Source organism: Motacilla alba, chromosome 1A, assembly GCF_015832195.1.
Source record: "Motacilla alba alba isolate MOTALB_02 chromosome 1A, Motacilla_alba_V1.0_pri, whole genome shotgun sequence".
NCBI lineage: Eukaryota > Metazoa > Chordata > Aves > Passeriformes > Motacillidae > Motacilla > Motacilla alba.
The window spans coordinates 167,003-185,638 of record NC_052031.1 but is presented as its reverse complement, the minus strand read 5'-3'; the positions used below and the strand labels follow the sequence as shown (position 1 = coordinate 185,638).

Sequence of the window (18,636 nt, the reverse complement as noted above, 5' to 3'; positions counted from 1 at the left end):
ACCTCAGTGCCCCTTGCAATGCCTGAAGCAGGCTATCATAGTGGGGGAGAGCGGCTTTTTGCACGGGCAGGCCATGACAGGACAAGGAGGAATGGATTAAATCTACAGGAGGGGAGACTGGGATGAGGTGCTGGAAGGAGTTTCTAGTCAGGGGGTGATGAGGCCCTGGCACAGGGTGCCTAGAGAAGATGTGGCTGCCTCTGGATCCCTGGAAGTGTCTAAGGCCAGGCTGGACAGGACTTGGAGCAACCTGAGACAGTGGAAGGTGTCCCTGTGCGTGGCAGGGGGTGGAATGAGGTGACCTTTAAGGTCCCTTTCAAACCAAACCATTCCATGATTCTGTGACTTTCTTAAGAGTGTGTGTGTGTGTATCCAGCTCTCTGGAATGCAGCATCTCGTGCACACACACACAGACAAGAGCCATGGCCACATCCAACAAGCTGGGACAGAACCAGCCCCTGGGTGTGATCCCACCTGTGTCAGCTGTATGGACCTGGAAGGACAAACCTCCTGTGCTCAGCAGCCTCTGGGATCTGGCTGTTCTGGGGCAGAACGGGGACAGCAGCCCAGGGATGGCAGCAGAGGTCATGGGTGGACTGAGGCAGCACTGGCTCAGCTGGGAGCAGGCCGGGCTGGCCTGTGGCCCTAAACACAACCTGGGACCTGCCTCCTTACAGCAGCAGTGCGGGGAGGATGCCATCTCATAGCTTTGTAAAAAATATCCTTTAGTGTTTGCTTTCTGCAGCAGGTACTACTACAGCACCTGGGCAGGATTCCTCCTGCAGGTCCAGGATGGCTCTCTTCTAGGCAGCTCTGTCCTGAAGGAGCAGTAGGAATGAGCCACTATCCATGTGGAATCATGTGGATTCTCCCATCCCTCTCCTGAGCGAAATGCGCAGCAGCGAGGGCCGAGCCAACGAAGATCCTGCCTGGGCAGGCTCCCACAAGAAGGGAAGAGGCCCAGCTGCCCATCACCACAGCTCTAGGGCATAGAAGCATCAGCGTCCTCCATGCAAGCCCCAGAAGTTCAGAGCCAAGGGGAAAACAGGCTCAGGGTCCAGGCCTAGGCAGACGAGGGCTCCTCTTCAGCACAGCTCTTCCCTTTATCTGGCAAATCCTCGCTTGTGTTCTGCAGGTCAAAGCTCTGGAAAGGAGCAGGAAAAGGAACTGCTGAGAAATGACACAGACTGCAACAACTGTATCTGCTGTGGATCTTTTAGACTTCGCCTGGGGCAGTGAGAGCTCTTGTGATGGTTCCCACTTCCCCCCTCCCAGCCCAGACTGAGCAGCACACAAAGCCCAGGAGAGGGCAAAGCTTCCCGTGCTGCACACTTCCCCTTTGCCTCAGGGAAAAAGGGCAGAACTGCCCATCCGACAGGACTCAGGACTAGCAGGCACAGGGCCCTCCCTACCTCCAGCTCCCGCAGGACCTCATCCATGAAGTCTCCCGAGTGCTGTTTGTAAGCCACGGCCAGTCTGATGGCGTCGTTGAAGAGCTGGTGGGAAGGACAAGGCCTGTCACCCACAGGACGGGGCACGGGGGCATTTGGTTTCTGTAGCAGATGGAGACGGTTCCCACATCCCACATGCAGAGGGGAAAAAAAACCCTCTGCAGCTCTCCATAGCCACCAGCCACTCACATGGAGCTGAAATGATGGACCATTTCCTGCTCTCTGTGCCCACAGCAGCCCCCATGTCCCTGGGCTGCCAAGGGGCCTCGTGGACACCAAGCCCAGCAGTCAAACGCCCATCTCACCTTCACCACGTTGGTGCCATCGGCAGCAGACACAAAATAAAAGGGCAAACTGAACTTCCGGGCAAAATTGAAGCTTTTCTGGGTCACCTTCATATCCGCTGAGGCAGACAAAGAAGACATGGTCAGTCAGACATGGCAAGAGGTCCAGAAGGTGGGTGTTTTCTGTGTGACACGTCAGCCCCTGCTGAGCCAGATGAGACACAGCCCTGTGATAGCAGTCACGAAGGGCTGGCTGGCATTCCCCATGGGAGGGGACCCTCCAGCCTCCTGCAGAGCCAGGTGAACAGCTCTGTCAGCAGGTACATTGAGACACTTCAGCACAGAGGAGTCTGTGCAGGCTGAAGGAGCACCAAGGGCATCCCTGACTGATCCAGGGAAGCCACAGAACAGCTTTTGCTTCCTTTGGCTGCCATTTTTGACCAGGTGCTACTCCAGTCCCTTTTGGGTTCTTGATGGATAGAACAGGCAGTGTGGTAAGGACAGAACTGGAAGAAAAATGCTTGAATAAAACTGAAATGGATGAAATTTGCACTTTTAATTGCTGGTGACACAGAACAAGCACCTGTAAGACAGCAGCTGAGGTCAGCACAGGACCCAGCCCTGGGGGGCTAAGGAAATCCTCTGGGACAGACCACAACCTTGGCAAGCTGGGAGCAGAAGGCACACTCACCATCAATCTTGTTGGCCACTACAATGCACGGAATCTCTGGGCGGAATTCCCTCAGCTCCTTGTACCAGCTGTTCAGGTTCTTGTAGGTGACCTTCCGCTGCACATCAAACACCTTCCAAGAGAGAACCACCTATCCCGGGGCCAGCCCAGCACGGCTGACTGACCCAGGACAGCTCTGACAACCCAAGGACAGAATCCAGAATGCTCCCAGGAAGACAAGACGAAGGGAACTGGGCGTTATTAGAAAGGGTGGAAGAGAAAGGGACAGTATTGCCAAGCCCAGCCAGCAGGAAACAGCCCCTTGATGTCCTTTACACTGTCCTGCGTCCTGTGCAAGTCCCTGCCATCCACACAGGGAGCTGGCACTGGGAACAGTTTGTGCCAAGCAGGATCAGATGTGGCCTCCTCTGTCCTGACAACTAAACCACCAATGAAAATCACTGGTGGAACAGTGGAAAGTGAGAGTGACAGGACAAACCAGGAGATCTGAGCAGGAGGGGAGCCAACAGAACTGGCAACAGGGGCAAACATGAGAACACTGAGAAGACAGCAGAGCCAGGGGATAGAGGAAAAGGGTTACCAGGAGAGACAGACCAGAGCTAACCAGGTCCATCTACAGGGGGTTTATCTGGTGAGAGTAAAAAGAACAATCTAGGAAAGTTTTTTAGACCACTGGAAGAGACAAGAAACACATGGCAGTGTAACCATAAAAGTAACACAAAGGCCAAGTTTCACTGAGACCATTCTGTGCCCAAAGCCCACGGGTCCAGCTGAGACTCCCTCACCATGATGCAGGCATGGGCCTGGTGGTAGTAGGAGGCGTGCATGCTCCGAAACCGTTCCTGGCCTGCCGTGTCCCAGAAGTCTGTAACACAAAACCAGCTCAGAATGACACAACCCACCCAGCTCTGTTTCCCTCACAACTCACATCCAGGAGGCAAAGCCCAGCCCACCTGCTCAGAGGCACAAACTGAGCTTCACCTCACCAATGTGAAACACCTCAGGGTTAAGAAATGGTGCCAAACTGGGACCTTTCCTAACTGGGCTCAGCTGAGGGCTGTGCTGGCACAGGCCATCAACAAAGGAGAAGCCACCAGTGACAGGAGTTGCGTGGGACAGCAGGACCAAGACAGGCAGAAGTGCACAGAGCAGTAGCCATGTCTGGCACTCTGTCACTAGGGATGACAACGGGAAACGATCTACAACTCCAGGAGCTGCTGGGCGTTGCTGATTTCTGACCCAGCGATGGTCAGCCGGGGCCCTGCTCCATGCTCCAGCTCCTCTCACAGACATCTGACTCCACTCTCCCGGGTCAGGAATCATTCTGAAGTGCTGAAGGTAAGTCAGCCAGAGGCAAACAGGTCCCAGTCCATGAAGTTCTGTGTACACCAGTTGTCACGGGGCAAACCTGGACATGGCCGTGCCTTTTGCTGGTGGTACAGCTCAGGTGGAGATCCCCCATCTCTCACTGGTTTGTAGGTTCACATCTGGCTCTGTTTTGCTGTATAACTTGGTACAGCTTCAGTTAAGAACCTCTATGTAGTCACACCTCTTGTCAGCTGGACCCAAGCATGGTGCTGTACCCAAAGCCAAATGAGGCAGTTTCCTTAGGGATTCCTTTGCACTGAAACTGTGATTGGACTCTGTGTCAAACCTACTGGACAGTGACTTTCTTGAACTGCCCAAATACAGAGAGGTCCCCACCAGACCCCATTTGCATTCACTGTCTGTGTCACAACGAAGATGCTGAGCAGTGTCAGCCCCAGCTCCAACGAGCCATGACCAGTGACTCCATGCGGAGTCCATCCAGACCGTTCTTTATCCCCTGACTGTCCACCTATCCATCCAACCCCCGTCTCTCCAGCTCAGAGTCCACGACATCGTGGGTACAGTGCCCTACACTTTGCAAAGCCCAGGGGATGATGGCAGTCACTTTGCCCCATCCACCAGTGCTGCAGCCCCGTCCCAGAAAGGCACCAGTTTTGTCACGATGCTGTTGTCCATCAAAACGCGTAACCGAGACCCAGCCGAGGGGATCTGCCCTTCCCAGCCGTTCCCTCTGCCATGGCACCCCCCGTCCCCGGGCTGGCCCCACTCACCCACGCGGACCTCCTGCCCGCCCACCCGGGCGCGGTGCCGGTACAGCGTCAGGGCGAACGTGGACAGCTGCTGGGGCTGGCTGCGGCGCGTTAAGGAGCTCGCCGAGAAGGGCAGGCCCGCTCCACCACCGCCCGCCGCCGCGCCCGCCCCGCTGCCAAGGATACAAGCCATCGAGCAGGAACCGCTCCAGCAGCCTGCGGAGAGAGCACGCGTCCCGTGAGCCGCGGCGCCGCGCTGCCCGCCCGGCCCCGGCCCGCGGGACGCCCGCGCCCCACGCACTTGGACTTGCCCACGGCGCTGTCGCCCAGGCAGATGATCTTCACCGTCTCCTCAGCGCCGACCGCGGCCTCGTCCTGGGCCCGATCCGGGGCCTCGTCCCGGGCCCGATCCGCGGCCTCGTCCTGGGCCCGATCCGGGGCCTCGTCCCGGGCCCGATGCGGGGCCTCCTCCCGGGCCCGATGCGAGGCCTCCTCCCGCGCCGCGGCCCGGGCCTGCTGCTCCGCCGCCGTCGCCATGGCAGCGCCTGCGCGTGCCCGCTGCCGCGCGGCCCGGCCCCGCCCCCGGCCCCGCCCCCGGCCCCGCCCCCGTGCGGCCCCGCCCCGCCATGGCGGCCCCCGCGCGGCGGCTGACGCTGACGCTGGCGCTGCTCAAGCCGGACGCCGTGGCCCATCCGCTCGTGCGCGAGGTGAGGGCCCGGCACGGCACGGCACGACACGGCCCGGCCCGGCCCGGCCCGGCACAGCACAGCACGGCAGGCCTCGCCGCGACCCCTCCCAGCGCCGCTTCTTCCCGCAGGCCGTGCACGCCGCCATCCTCCGCCACCGGTTCCTCATCGTCCGCGCCAAGGAGGTGCGGTGCGGCGCGGAGCAGAGCCGCCGCTTCTACCGGGAGCACGCAGGTACGAGCGGAGCTGAGGGCTGCGGAGCGGGACGCTGCCCCGGGCCGGAGCCGACTCGGTCCGTGTGTCTCCGCAGGGCGTTTCTTCTACCAGCGGCTGGTGGAGTTCATGGCCAGGTCCGTGCCGCGGCTGTGCGCTGCCGGGTGCGGAGGGGCTCGCTGGGATGTGCGGACGAGAGACGCTCTCGGGACCGCAGCCTGCTGTGACAGCAGTGATGCGTGCGGGTGGCACCCCCGAAGGTGGTGGAGGTCGTCGTTTGCAGCAGGCCAGCAGTGCCAACCCGTGGCCTCGGTGCCGCGGTGGGACCGTGCCCGTCCCCGTGGCGTGGCAGGGCAGGCCGGGCCCGGCGTGGCAGCCCATGGCGGCTGTACCGTGCAGGTTTGTAAGGACCAATAACTTGTTTGTAATGAGCTCTTCATAATCTTTTCTCCTGCCGTTCCTGGTGGGCCCTTGCTACAGTGGCCCCATGTGGGCTTACATCCTGGCCCATGAGAATGCTGTCCCTCGCTGGAGATCCCTGATGGGACCCACCAAAGTGTTCCGAGCCCGACACAGCGACCCAGACTCCATCCGAGGTGCCTACGGCCTTACGGACACCAGGAACACGACCCATGGCTCAGGTAGGCCTAGCATTCTTGGATGGTTCTTGGGGAGGCAGGAATGACGGTGCTTTGTCTGCCTTTGCTTTAGTTCTGGGGCTCCAAGTGAGCGATTTGTTCCCTTCTGCAGACCCCACGCACCCCTGGCCAGGTGCAGCATAGCCAGACACCTTTGGAGCGCAGCACGTGTTTGTGGTGGCAGACTGGCATCTCACTGCCTTTCCCTCTCTTTTGACAGACTCGCCTGCCTCAGCCAGCAGAGAAATTGCCTTTTTCTTCCCCGAGTTCGACGAGCAGCGCTGGTACGAGCAGGACGAGCCGCAGCTGCGGCGGGGGCAGCTGTTCTACAGCGCCCAGGAGCGCGTGCACCGCGTGCTCGGGGCACAGCCAGCACAGGTGACCTGGGTTTCCCGGGCAGGGTGTGCTTGGCTGGCCGGGCAGCCCCTGTGGGCACTCTCCTGGGGCAGCAGACACAGAGCTGTGCTGCTTTTCAGGGAGTGTGGGAGAGGGAAAGCAGCCTTGTGCTGCCTGGGATCAGGTTATTGGTGCAACAGGCAGATGCTGGGGTGCTGTAGGAAGAGTTCCCCCAGCAGTGCTCATGCTGACAGTCTGGCCATGCTGCTCACTGGCTCCCTGAGTTTGTTTGGGTGTGACCAGGACAGGTGAGTTGGTCAAGGGCCAGGTGAAGGATGGGTTGCTTGTTCCAGGTGGGATTGGCCTGGGTTTGCTGATGGGAAGCCTCAGATTCTCCCAGCTGGCTGTTCCCACAGTGCCTTAGGGAGAAAAGAAAGACATCAGCAGGGCAAGATGAACTGTCCTGTCCTTGCTCACCTGCAGCTGGGCTGGGAAATGAGGAGCTTTGCCAGTAGCTCTGCATGTGAGAGCACTTGGAGCCCCCAGTGTCCACAGCCTGACTGGGTGCCGGGGCAGTTCCGTGTCCTTGGGAAATGGGATGAACAAGGCCATTGAATTACCCAGATGTGTGGTGGAACAATGACAGGGTGGTGCAGGAGGGCTTAGTTGGGAGGTAGAGAGCCAGGTCCTGGCAGCTGATTTGTGTTTCAGTCTGTGGTGCTGTGTGATGTGTTCCTGGGCGGGGTTTCAGTCCATTTATGCTGTCTCCCTGTGGGCTCCTTGCAGTGCTGCCGTTTTAGTTACAGTGCCCTGTAGGGATTTCCTTTGGGCAGTCCCAAATGCTCAGGCTGGGGAAGGTGTGCTGTGCTTGGGGCAGGAAAGCAGAGCCCTGGTCCATCACAGAGCCAAGGCAGGGACTCTCCAGGTGCTTCCAGAACCCTGTGAGGTGTTGGCTAGTGACTGACGCTGTGGTGGAAAGCGCTGCCCACACTCACCCGTGTTTGTGTTCCCTCCTCCTCCTGTCTGGGATCAAATGGATGTTGTTCTGTTCCAGGTACAGAGCCAGAGATCTGCAGGACATCACTGCTGTCCCTGTCCTCAGCAGTGTCCAGAGTGGATCTGCTCAGGATCCTGTGTGTCTTCACACAGGTCTGAGAGCTGCTGTCCCCAGTGCTGTTGATACTTTATTTATATTTTGTCAGGTTTTTTTATTGATTCCTGGAGGTTTTGCTCAGATCTGTGTGTTTTTCTTTTAACTATTAAACTTTACTATTTTTCACCTTTCTTCTTTTATGTTGTGCTTTCCTTTTTGGATATTCCTTGAGAATATCATTAGCTGATAATTCCTGGCTCACACTTGCCGTTATTGAAGTTTTGGTCTTTTTTCCTACTCACTTGCACTGGTTACACTTGGAAAAAGGCCCCTTTTGAACAGTGCCAGTGCAGAGAACTCTGCCAGCAGGATTGTCGCAGTGACACTGCCTGACAGCCACTGGGATTCAGGTACCTGCTGGGTGACACCTTGGCATTGCCCTGGCCCTGAGGCTGTACCTGAGCACAGGTGCTCAGACTGGGCAGCCTATTGCCCCTGACAGGGGATTTGTTGGGTGAATCTAAAGCTGTCCAGCAGACTTTATCAGAGAGCCGAGGCTGAAGCACTTGGTGTTTGATGCAGGAGGCAGTGTCAAAACTGATTTTTGCTCTGCAGGGAAGTCTTACAGAATGTCACAGGTAACTCTGCTTTCAGGGCTCTTACCAAAGTGGGTTTGTTTGTTTTGGGCTTTTTTTTCCCATTTTCTTTTCCTTGTAAGTACCCAGCAAGTGATATTTTGCTTTTCCAGTGGTGCTTGCCCCATCCCTGGCAGTTTCCTGGGCTGAGCTGGAGGGGCCTGGAGCAGCCTGGTGCAGTGGGTGACGTCCTTGTTGATGGCAGGGGCACGGAGCTGGATGAGCTGTACGGTCCCTCGCAGCCCAAGCCATTCCATGCTGATGGGTGTTACAGCAGTTAATCAGTGTCCCAGGTGGTCTCAAACCGAGACAACGTGACACCTCAGTACAGGTTTGAAGGGCAGTTTGAGATCCCTGTTTTTTCCGGGAAGCTGCGGGTGCCTGGCCCACCTGTGGGGTCTGTGCACAGGGCTGGTCACAGCTGTGTGTCTGCAGCAGCTTCTGCCCCAGGTGCTGCTGCAAAGCACTGCCTGGGGCACAGGGTCCAGCCCAGGTGTGGAGCTGGGACAGGGCCTCTCACAGGGACGTGTGAGTTTGGGCCTAAACTTGATCTGCTCTTGGAAGAATTGAGCAGGTTTGTGTCAGCCCTGGAGGGGACAGCACGGTTTGGCCTGGGAAGAAGGGAAGGAAATGCTTCAGAGGAAAATCTCTGCTGATCCCAGCCCAGGCCTGGCCTCAGTCCCTGCCACCATGGGCAGAACCCTCTCAGCTTGAGGAATTTCACTTGATTTATTGCTGTGGCACAAACTTTAGTCACTGATTCAGGTACTGAGGAAAACCCAAGATAATGACTAAAGAAACACCTGGGGAGACACCTTTCCTCTACTTTCCCAGGTTCAGCTTCAGTCCAGCATCTTTTCTCCCCCCTTTCCCTGCAGGTTCTGCCTAGTCTCTACCAGTCCCTGGGGGAGGTGACACAGCACAGAGGGCTGGGCTGGGGCTGGGCTGGGCTTTGCTGTTCTACTTATTTCTTCCTCTTTCCTTCTTGTTTACTCACTCATGGCACACCCACAGGCTTCAGTCCCCCAGGTGTGTACCTGCTCTGGGCTGGTCTCTTCAGGGAGAAATGGGCCAATGGGAATTTCATGAAGTTTCCAGAGGAAAATGCCATGTCCTGCACCTGGGCAGGGATGTTTCCATTTGCCAGCACTCACGTGAGGGACCAGAGAAGCATCTGGCTGTCCTGATGGCCATGAGCCACCCCTGAGTCAGCAACGCACCTCCACGGTCTGACAGCATCCTCAGGTGTGGGAGCCAGAGCACTTCCCACAGGTTACCCCCGTCCCCTCCTGGGGCACAGGTAAGGCCACATCTGGAGCACTGGCACCAGTTCTGGACTCCCCAGTGCAGGACAGCCTGGTCAGAGCTGGAGTCCAGCTGGATTGATTAGGACACCTGAGAATCTGACAGGTAAGGAGAGGCTGAGGGCTGGGGCTGCTCAGACTTAGGAGCTCAGTGGGGTTTATTGGTGGGTAGAAATCCCAGTGTGAGCAGTGAAGGGAACCTCAGGTGTCCCAGGAATGGACACAAGGCAGTGGAAACAGCCTGAAAACTGGCAATTTCACCGAGACATAAAATACCCTCTTTTATTATTTTTATTCTCCAAGGGTGATAAAATAAGGTCAGGAGCCCCTATGCCAAGGCAGGGCTTTGGCCTCACACCCTCTGGAGTTCCTTTTTGTGCTCCTGGGCAGGTGTGGACCCCGGGCTGTTGCTGCAGTGTCAGGGGAGGCACAGGGCCACGTGGGCCCCTGGGCAGCAGGTCAGGCCTCTCCTTCCTCCAGCAGGGCCACAATTCCTACCAGCCCCACCTGGGGGGCTCTGCTGCTGCTCAGTATTTCCCTCTCTGCAGCTGATCTCTGTTGGAACCCTGGCTGCTGAGAATTTCAGACTTTCTGTGCTGACATACACTGATCCCCAAGAGAACACTGCATTTGACCTGAGGCTGTGGAGAAGCTTCCAAAATTGATTGATAGCACTTGTATTATGGGTGTGTAGTTGGTTAGAAGTGTGTGATATGACAGGGTGGAAAACTTAAGAGTTTAAGGTTTTAGAATACAGTAATACATGTAGAGCAAGATGGAGGTTTTAGCATGGTAGCCTGTCCTTCTTCACCTTCTTCCTTTTTCTTCATGGCTTTGGGTGGTTTTGTGTAATTGGACAGAAAAGTCTGCATTGCGGACTTTGAGTGATTAGTTATTGGGTTAAAATGAAAATAATTTAGGTGTCATTTCTTAATTGGATAGTTTAGCCTTAAAAGACCATGTACAGAAAGATTGTTAGCCATTCTGTAGCTTGTTAGTAGAATGCTGTAGAACTCACCACGTGTAATAGAGATAAGAAATAATAAACCCCGAGTCTGAACACCAAACACTGTCTTGAGTGCTTCAATCTCCACCTTGACAGAGGCAGAAGTCAAGAACTGTCAGATCTGCTCTTCTCACAACAGCCTGTGTCCTGCTTTTCCCAGGTCTGGGGACAAGGAAAAATGGATACAATGGAAATAAAGACAAATTTACCACTTCAGTGCTGGCTGCCCTTGTCTCTGCTAAAGCTGCATCTCCCTGTGCAGAGCTGGAGACAAGGGTGTTGTAGGTGGCCAAAGATTTTGTGGATTTGGTCTTGTGTCAGGCTGTGGGTTGTCACATGGAGAAGAAAAGGAGCCTGGGAAAGCAGCCACAGAATCAAATCCCAGGCAAGCACAAGTACTGGTGTGCAGGGAAGGCTGTGCCAGGGAAGTCCAATCCATCCCCACACTGAACGTTCCAAGGGATTAGCAAACAGCCATCTCAGATTTGGGGGTCACAACCCTGTTGTCCACAGTTTTCCCACAGAGCTGCTGTACAAAGCAGGAGGAACAAGGAGGGAGAGAAACACCAAACTGCAGGAAAAAATCCTGACAGATTGGGACTGTTTTCTTCCGAGCACAGAAAATAAACACTCTCCTGTATGAGCGACGGGGGGCAGGACAGACACGAGAGATCTGTGAAGCCAGGTCTGGGAACTTGGGGTTTATTGCACAGGGCCTGGGTGCAGGGCCCTGCTGGGAGCTGCCAGGCAGAGCTCGGAGCTGGCCCCAAAGAGGGAGAGAGAGAGCAAGAGGAAAAGAGAGGACGAAAGAGGACAAAGTTCCCATTGCCATACCATAAATCTTCTTCTATGCTGAATATTCTAATTTTCACTAACCAGTCTTATACAAGATACAAATCCTATAGCATTTACATACCACCTATAAGAATCATTACATTACCATGCTGTGTTACATTTTAAACCCTAAAAACTGCTCTTTGGGCCCCTTCTGCTGAGCTGGCAGGGTCTGCTCTGACCCTGGGACCTGTCTGCAGGCAGAGGGTGTTGTTTCATCAAAAGGGGATTACCTTCAGCCAGCCATGGCATAGTTTTCCAATTGTTCAGTAACTAAGGTATCTCAAAGCTTGCTTTCATTTCAATCACACTTATAATTTCCATATTCTCAAAATCTTTTGCCAGGCAATCATATTTATAAGGCTTTCCTGTTTCATCTTCCCCAACACTCTCCCACCTCATGCCCCAGACAGGCTGGGGCTGGATCTGGACACTGACCAAATGTAACTTCGAGCTTGACGTGGTGCCACAGACCAGGAAAACCCCATGACAGACCAGACTCCTGTCTACACAGACAAGCCATCCACATGTGCTCCTCCTCACCTGCGTCCAGACAGCCACATCTCTGTGACACACTGTCCAAAGCCCTGGCAGGCTCCAGGAAGAAGCAGTTTTCATCTCTCCATCAGATCCCAATCCCAATTATCAACTTGTCCAGGACTCGATGGTCCCCTCCATTCACACATGACTATTGAGTACTTGTATTAGCCAGATTTCCTCATTAATGCTCCCCTGCCTTCCACAACATTCCAGATAAACAAAACAAAGTTCTGTATCTCCCACAGCACCCAGGGAAAGTTAAAAGCCATCAGTTGTGCAAAGCAGCAGCTGCTGCTGGAGCTGAATATTTAAATTTAACATGGGGCTGTGTTGATCCTTTCCAGAGAACAGATATTTTATGGAAACTATAGAAATCCATCCCTCCCCTGAGTGCAAGGAGAGTTCTGGAAGCAATGTGAGGGATGAGATATGGTGACAGCACTGTTGGAGTGTCTGTGCAGCCCTGGAGCAGCTCCTGCTTGCAGCAGCAGCCATGGTTCAGCATTTCCCAGTCCCATCCCTGGGTACCTGCACAGGGACAACAGGCAGGAGAAGTTTAAACATTGGATAGAAGGAAAACACCAGAAAAACCACAGATGTGAGATCGTGGCAGCACCATCCCTCACAAAACTAAGCTGAACTAGAATTCAGATTATTGTTTTTGTTATTTTGTGACACAAAGTTTGGAGGTCAGATAAAGCAGCTGAAAATCTTTGTGACAGAAAAGCATAAGCCTGAGGCAAGGCCCAGGTCTCTGGTTTCAGCTTGGTCTGAACCCACAGACGGGAAAGGGGCAGCAAGGAGAGAAAAATTAGATAAACTGTGTTAAATTAAACCCTTGGAAGTTAAAAATCAGAGGTGATTCAGCATAGGACCACGAGGCACCAGAATGACTCAAACAAGTCACGTATGAGGTATGCAATGCTGTAATAACTGCTTCTACCTACTGTGGGATATACCTGCTGTGGCTGGAGCAGGGCAAGAATTTGGGCAGGAGGAACAATCAGGATTGCAAATAGCCCTGGAATCTTAACATTTTATTTTTTGTTGCAAAAACAGATGTTTTCAAAATGCTTGCTGTCACTCAAATATTTTCCAGAGCTTGTCAAAGCACTGGCCAATTACTTACTGTTTTCTCTTTTTGTTTTACTTCAGCAGTTCCAGGTGTGTGTCCTGTGCTCAGACATCTCAAGGGTGGTAGGTCTGTGCCATCTGGGGCCTTCTCGCTCCAAGTGCCTCTGGGATGTGACTGATTCCAGCAGCTGTGAATTAAGTGTCTGCCTGGAACCATTACCAGCCCAGAACTTTTAACAGCCCGCTGTGGGCCTTGTTTGCGACTCACAAACATGCAGGTGAGCAGGTGGAGTGCTCTGGGCTTTTGTAATTGGCACTGGAGCTCCTGCTCCCACCGACAGGAGGCTGTGGGGAGCGGGACCAAGCAGGCAGATTGGGAGCACAGGAACTTCTCTCCAACTTCAGCCTCCTGGTGGAAGTGCACTAATTGGCCCCGGGGGCAGAGCTGGTGCCACACCTGGATGAGGCCTCTCGGGCTGCCCTGTGACCAGGGACAGGCAGCAGGTGCCACCACGGCCCAGAAGGACCACGAGCAGCCATGAGGCAAAAGTGCTGATCAGTGATGACAGAAGAGACTTTCCTTGGTGCTTTCTGAGCACAAGTTGGCCAGGAAGAGCCAGTGGCCCCAGGGCTGCTGCCGTGACCACACCTTCCACGTCCAGGCCCCTGCAGGTGTTGGACCTCCCCTGGGCAAGGGTGGTGCCCCGGGGTAGGAGGCACTCACTTCGTGCTTGTGAGTGCAGTGTTTGGGCTTCTGCAAACATCAGCACACTGCAAACACCTGTAAATCCGGTCAGCTTTGGCCAGTTGATGGTTAGACCAGAAAACTGCAACCCTTCTTGCCCAGTCTTCTTAAACACAAGTGTAAATTACACTGGACAAAAGCTTGAAACAGTACCATTTTCTTTAGACAAAAATCTCCTTGTCAAGTGTTGGGAGAGTTGGGAATCTATGACCTCTCCCACAAGATGTAGGGTGAGGCTGTTTTCCTGTCCTGGATAGGCCAAAATGGAAATGCCAAATTCAGCTTATTCCTTGCCTGGTTCCAGTAAGAGGTGCCCCTGAAAATTTAGCTAAAAATAATTTGAAAAATCCTGAAGGAAGTGCTTTTCCTAAGGAAATCACTGGGAGAAACCCCTGAAATATTAATATTGGAAAACCTGGAGAGAGTTTGATTCCAGCCTCAGACTTGTGCTGGCAGGGACTGCTGGTCCAAGCCATGGTTTGAGCAGGCCCTTGCAGGGGTGGCTCAGGCTGGGAGTGTGCTCATCTGCGGCCAGGTGAGTGCTGAGAGTCTCCAAGGTCAGAGTCCAGGGCCTCTCAGGGCCTTTATCCAGTGCTCCGAGGTTTTTCCCTGAGATCCAGCGAGGATGTCTCCTGTTCCAGCTTGTCCAGGTTGCCTCTCTGGTCACCATGCAGCCGTGAGCAGAGTCTGTACCCATCACCTCTCCCAGTAACATGAGGCAGCTGCAGACTGTGGTCAGGGCCCCTTTTCCTCACTCCAACAACAGTGGGACATGAGAAAATCCTAGAGAAGAGTGCCCATGGAGAGTTTTAAAAAGTGGTGCTAGAATCACAGACTCTGAGATTGATTTGGGTTGAGAGGGACCTTGAAGCTCATCCAGTTCCACCCCCTGCCAGGGGCAGGGACATCTTCCACTAGACCAGGTTGCTTCAAGCCCTGTCCAGCCTGGTCTTGGACACTTCCAGGGATGTGAGAGCCCAGCTGGGGAAGAAAAGGGGAACACAAAAGCACAAGTTCTAGGTTGTATGAAATCTGCTGGAACTGCTGCCTGGGTGACACCTGCAGGACAGGACAGTTTTAGTGCCCTCAGAACTGCATCTGACACAACCAAAACAACTGAGGGGAAAAAGCTGAGCATGAAACTCTTGCAGCCTCAGCAAGAATTGTGGCTATCAGCAGCCCACAGAGCTCCTGAGGTGTGGCTGCAGGGATCCTGGGCCCAGAGGCTGCCTGGGCAGCAGCAGGGCGAGCAGGGATGAAGGCCAGGGGCTCCCAGTGGGCACATGTCAGAGCAGCAGCAGTGTCAGGGAGAGCACCTGCCAGGGCCACTGGGTGCAGAGGCTGTGCAGAGGTCGTGCTGCATCCAGAGGGCAGGGGCAAGTGGAGTGTCAGCAGGATCTGTCTTGGCACATGTCCAGTGGAACATCTCTTCAGCTGCAGGAAAAGGTGACAGACTGTTCTCTGTCAGGGCTGTGGGTGACACAAGTCAGGGGGAGCAGTGCTCCAGGGGAGGGCCAGAAGGACTTGGACAGACTGGGAAATGGAGCCAGAAGGAGCCGGTAAAATTCAACAAAGACAAATGCCAGGTCCTGCATCCAGCACTCCCTGAAAAAAAAACCACACCACAATCTCAGGAGAGGTCAGTGAAGACCCCCCCAAACAGGCCAGAGATGAAGCACCACGCTGAGAGCAGGGGCTGGAAGTGCTGAGTGGACTCTGGCCACAGGAGGAATGGCTTTGGGGACACCAAGAAGCAGATTGTCTGCCAGTCCCTTTTGGGAGGTTATCCCAAAACCAGTGCAACACTCATTACAGGGGGACACATAGGGAGGAGGAGGGGTGGCAGGCAAAATCCAGAAAAAAACCACCACTTTCTTGTCCCCATCCTCAAAGGAAGTATTTGTGCCCATGTGGAGACCAGAACCAGCTGGCAGGGAGCTGAGTTACAAGCGATGGTGATTTCTGCTGGAGAAAGAATTCTTGAGCAGGAAGGAGCATCCCTCAAAACAGCCATGGAAACAGGACTGGGAGAAGTTACTGGTGCTACAACAGAGCCCTTGGCTTTGGGAGAAACAACACATGCTTGGGGAAGGGAAGTTTAGAGTCTGATTTTCAGAAGTGACAAGTATTTACAGGATCTGAGCCCAATCCTGAAGGCTTCACCCCCAGTTTGAGGCATTTGGTTTAAAAAAACCATCTCCCTTAACATTTCACAAGTTCATGGAGATTTTGATTTACTGCTGGACACCACTGGCCAGGTTTGATATCCATCAGGAGACCAGAGGGGGACACAAACATGATATTTCTTATCCTAAAGGCTGTTCTGAAGACGTGGACTACCAGAACAGAAGTTTCTGGCATCCAGGGAGATTTCAGTATATTTTAATATTTGTGCCAAGTATTGGTGGTCTCAGAAAAGTCCCTTTTCAAATATCAAAGTCGGAGGGGGTTTCTGCAAGTGCTGCCAGACTGTGCCTTCCCTAAAACCTTGGGAGAGTGGCCAGGCCGTATTGGAATGCCATGGCACCAAGTTTCTGCATGAAACAAGGAAATGCTCACCACTGCCACAAGCAAAAGGTGTAATTTTGTAAACTCAAAGCAAATGAGTGAAAAAGTCCCATTACTGTGGCCCCTGTGCCCTGCCAGCTCACAGGACACAGATCCACAGCTACACACACACGCACACACACACTCACACACAGGGCCACCGCCACAGCTGCTCTTTTTTCACACTCCCTGCTTATCTTTTTCAGCCCCAGACACCCTCTGACCTGCACTTCCCCTCACTGAGGCTGCCACTCCCTTGGTATCTATGCTGGATTTCCCTACTGGGTGTTCATCCCCACCTTCGGCTGTAGCCTACACTTTCCCTACTTCCCAGAAGATGTTCCTGTTCAGCCTCTCATCTCTTGACATTCCAGATCCAGAGCTTATGCTTGGACCCTCTCCTACTGCCCCACTGTCCGGCGCAGCAGCGGCAAGGACACCGAAGCAACAGTGCTTCCCTGCTGCAGAAACAGTGCTCTCTCCACCTCCAGATTCACTCCCCGTGGCACTCCTCCTTTCCTGGAGGTCCCACTTTACATTTCCCTGGCACTACCCGGTGAACTCCAGCTGAACTCACTCCTTCTGTCAGGGATAGCTCCAGGCTGCGAGCAGGCAGCACTCACCCAGCCATCTCGCTGAGCTGCAGCCATCTCACTGCTGAGCCCTTCAAACACGCTGGGCACTGCTTGGTGCCTTCTGTGTCCAGCTAGTGCCACTGCTAGGGCTCTGTCCCTCCTGCCCAAGTCCTCTCCCAGGCCTCTGGACCACATCAGCTCCCCCAGAGAGCTGTGCCTTGGGCTGAGTGGGCACGGTTAGCACAGGTCGTGAGCCGCTGTGCCCCTACAGCTGTGGTGCTGCCAGCTTGCCAACGGCCAGCCCCCATCACTGCTCCCCTCTGCTGACAGTGGCAGGTGCAGGCACCTCACAGCCCTGCAACAGGTAAGATGGGGCCGTAGGAAGGACTTGGCGCCCAGGAACTGCAGCTCCCAGCTCCTCCAGCAGCCCCCTCCCGTGCCCAGGTGCTGCAGCCCAGTGCTGAAGAGCTGCAAGGCTGGAGCAAGAGTCCGGCCCTGGTCAGCACCTGGCACAGCCCGGGGCAAGGCAGGAGGTCAGCACGGGTGCTGTGTCACAAGGGCTTGGTCCTGTGGGCTCGGATCCCAGTGCTGCAGGCTGCTGGGTTGCTGCTCCTCGCTCCTGTCCCTGAGCAGGAGCCACCCTGGAAGCCTCTCCCCAGGGCCCCTCAGGGTTAAAAGCTTCTGCTGCGCTTACAGCACTGAGGACACACGGGCTTCTCCTCATGCAGGTAAGACAAACCAGCCAGCGCCTGGGGCATGGCTGCCACATAGGACAGCGCCTGGGAACAGCTTACCAAGGGCTAGGTGCCATCCAGTCTCTGCTCTTGGCTGTGGAGGTGATGAGGGGTGAGAGGGCAGGGCGTCACCAGGACCCTGCCATGCACTGCTGAGGGGAACCTGGTGCTGGCCCCGGGGCTCTGGGTGGTCTGGGCAGGCTGTGGCTGCTGCCTCCAATAGAGGCATCCAGTCCTTTCCAGGAGAAATGAATCCTGTGCTGTTATCTGCTCCCTCAGTTCAGCCGTGCCCTCGCACTGGGCCGTGGCTGTGCCCGAGGCTCAGGACCCCACCTCCCAGGGCTGAATGCTCCAGGCTGCCTGCTCTGCTCTCCTGAGTGAGTACAGGTGCAGGGGTTGGTGAGGAGAACCACATCCTCCTGCAGGAGCAGCTTCCCTGCGTGGGTATGGAGCACAAATGTGCTCCCGCACCAGCAGAACTGGGTCTCTGGCTGGCTCACATGGCACTGTCACAAAGGTCCCTCCCATCTCCTGGGGGAAGGACAGGAACCTGTCTGGCACTGGTGGCATCCGTGTTCCCTCTCTGCTCCCCATCCAGCCTTTCTGGCCTTGTCTGCCCAGGCAGAGGTGTGTGTACCTGCTCTGGTACCTGCTCAGTCTGTAGTTACCATGAGAAATCCCTGTCACCATGACATTTTTATGAAAATCCTCTGCTAGGATTTTTTTCTCCTGAGAAGCTGGGAAGCTTCAGCTTCTCCATGTGTTGCTTCTTTGGAATGTGATTTGGAGAATTGTTTACCCAGCATGTGAAATTGTTTTTACTTGATGGCCAATGACAGCCACCTGTGCTGAGGCTGTGAGCAGTCACAAGATTTTATTATCATTCCCTTCTATTCCTCTCCAGCCTTCTGATGAATCCTTTCTTCTATTTTTAGTATAGTTTTACTATGGCATTTTTAATATAATATATATCATAATATAATAAATTAGCCTTCTGAAAAATGGAGTCAAGATTCTCATCTCTTCCCTTGCCAGAGTTGCCTGCAAATCCCACAAATCCCCTTCAGTGCAGGTGAGAGAGAGAGGAAAAGGCTCAAGCAAGGTGGAGGCTCTTTCCAGGCTCATCCCTGTGCAGTCCAGGGGGGACAGGGAGATTTTCCTCCCTTATCTTC

At 54.7% G+C, this 18,636-nt stretch overlaps 2 protein-coding genes across 3 annotated transcripts; one reads left to right on the top strand and one right to left on the bottom strand.

Annotated features, from left to right (window-relative positions):
• Nucleotides 1–710: 710 nt before the first annotated feature.
• Nucleotides 711–5,081, bottom strand: LOC119708870 (rab-like protein 2A). Its single transcript, XM_038155797.1, has 8 exons — nt 4,806–5,081; nt 4,691–4,720; nt 4,526–4,605; nt 3,212–3,291; nt 2,427–2,538; nt 1,757–1,854; nt 1,413–1,496; nt 711–1,144 (listed from the first exon to the last, which is right to left on the bottom strand). Exons 1-8 carry the CDS (start codon nt 5,039–5,041, stop codon nt 1,064–1,066), a joined length of 801 nt encoding a protein of 266 aa, XP_038011725.1. The 5' UTR covers nt 5,042–5,081; the 3' UTR covers nt 711–1,063.
• A 5-nt stretch (nt 5,082–5,086) lies between these two features.
• NME6 (NME/NM23 nucleoside diphosphate kinase 6) lies at nt 5,087–7,661 on the top strand. 2 transcript variants are annotated; one of them, XM_038155796.1, is made up of 6 exons: nt 5,087–5,211; nt 5,322–5,424; nt 5,501–5,540; nt 5,884–6,044; nt 6,262–6,419; nt 7,432–7,661. In XM_038155796.1, exons 1-6 carry the CDS (start codon nt 5,131–5,133, stop codon nt 7,555–7,557), a joined length of 669 nt encoding a protein of 222 aa, XP_038011724.1. In that variant the 5' UTR covers nt 5,087–5,130; the 3' UTR covers nt 7,558–7,661. The 2 variants fall into 2 exon arrangements, with proteins under 2 accessions (XP_038011724.1, XP_038011723.1); XM_038155795.1 differs by having other exon boundaries at nt 6,262–7,661.
• The last annotated feature ends 10,975 nt before the right edge of the window (nt 7,662–18,636 follow it).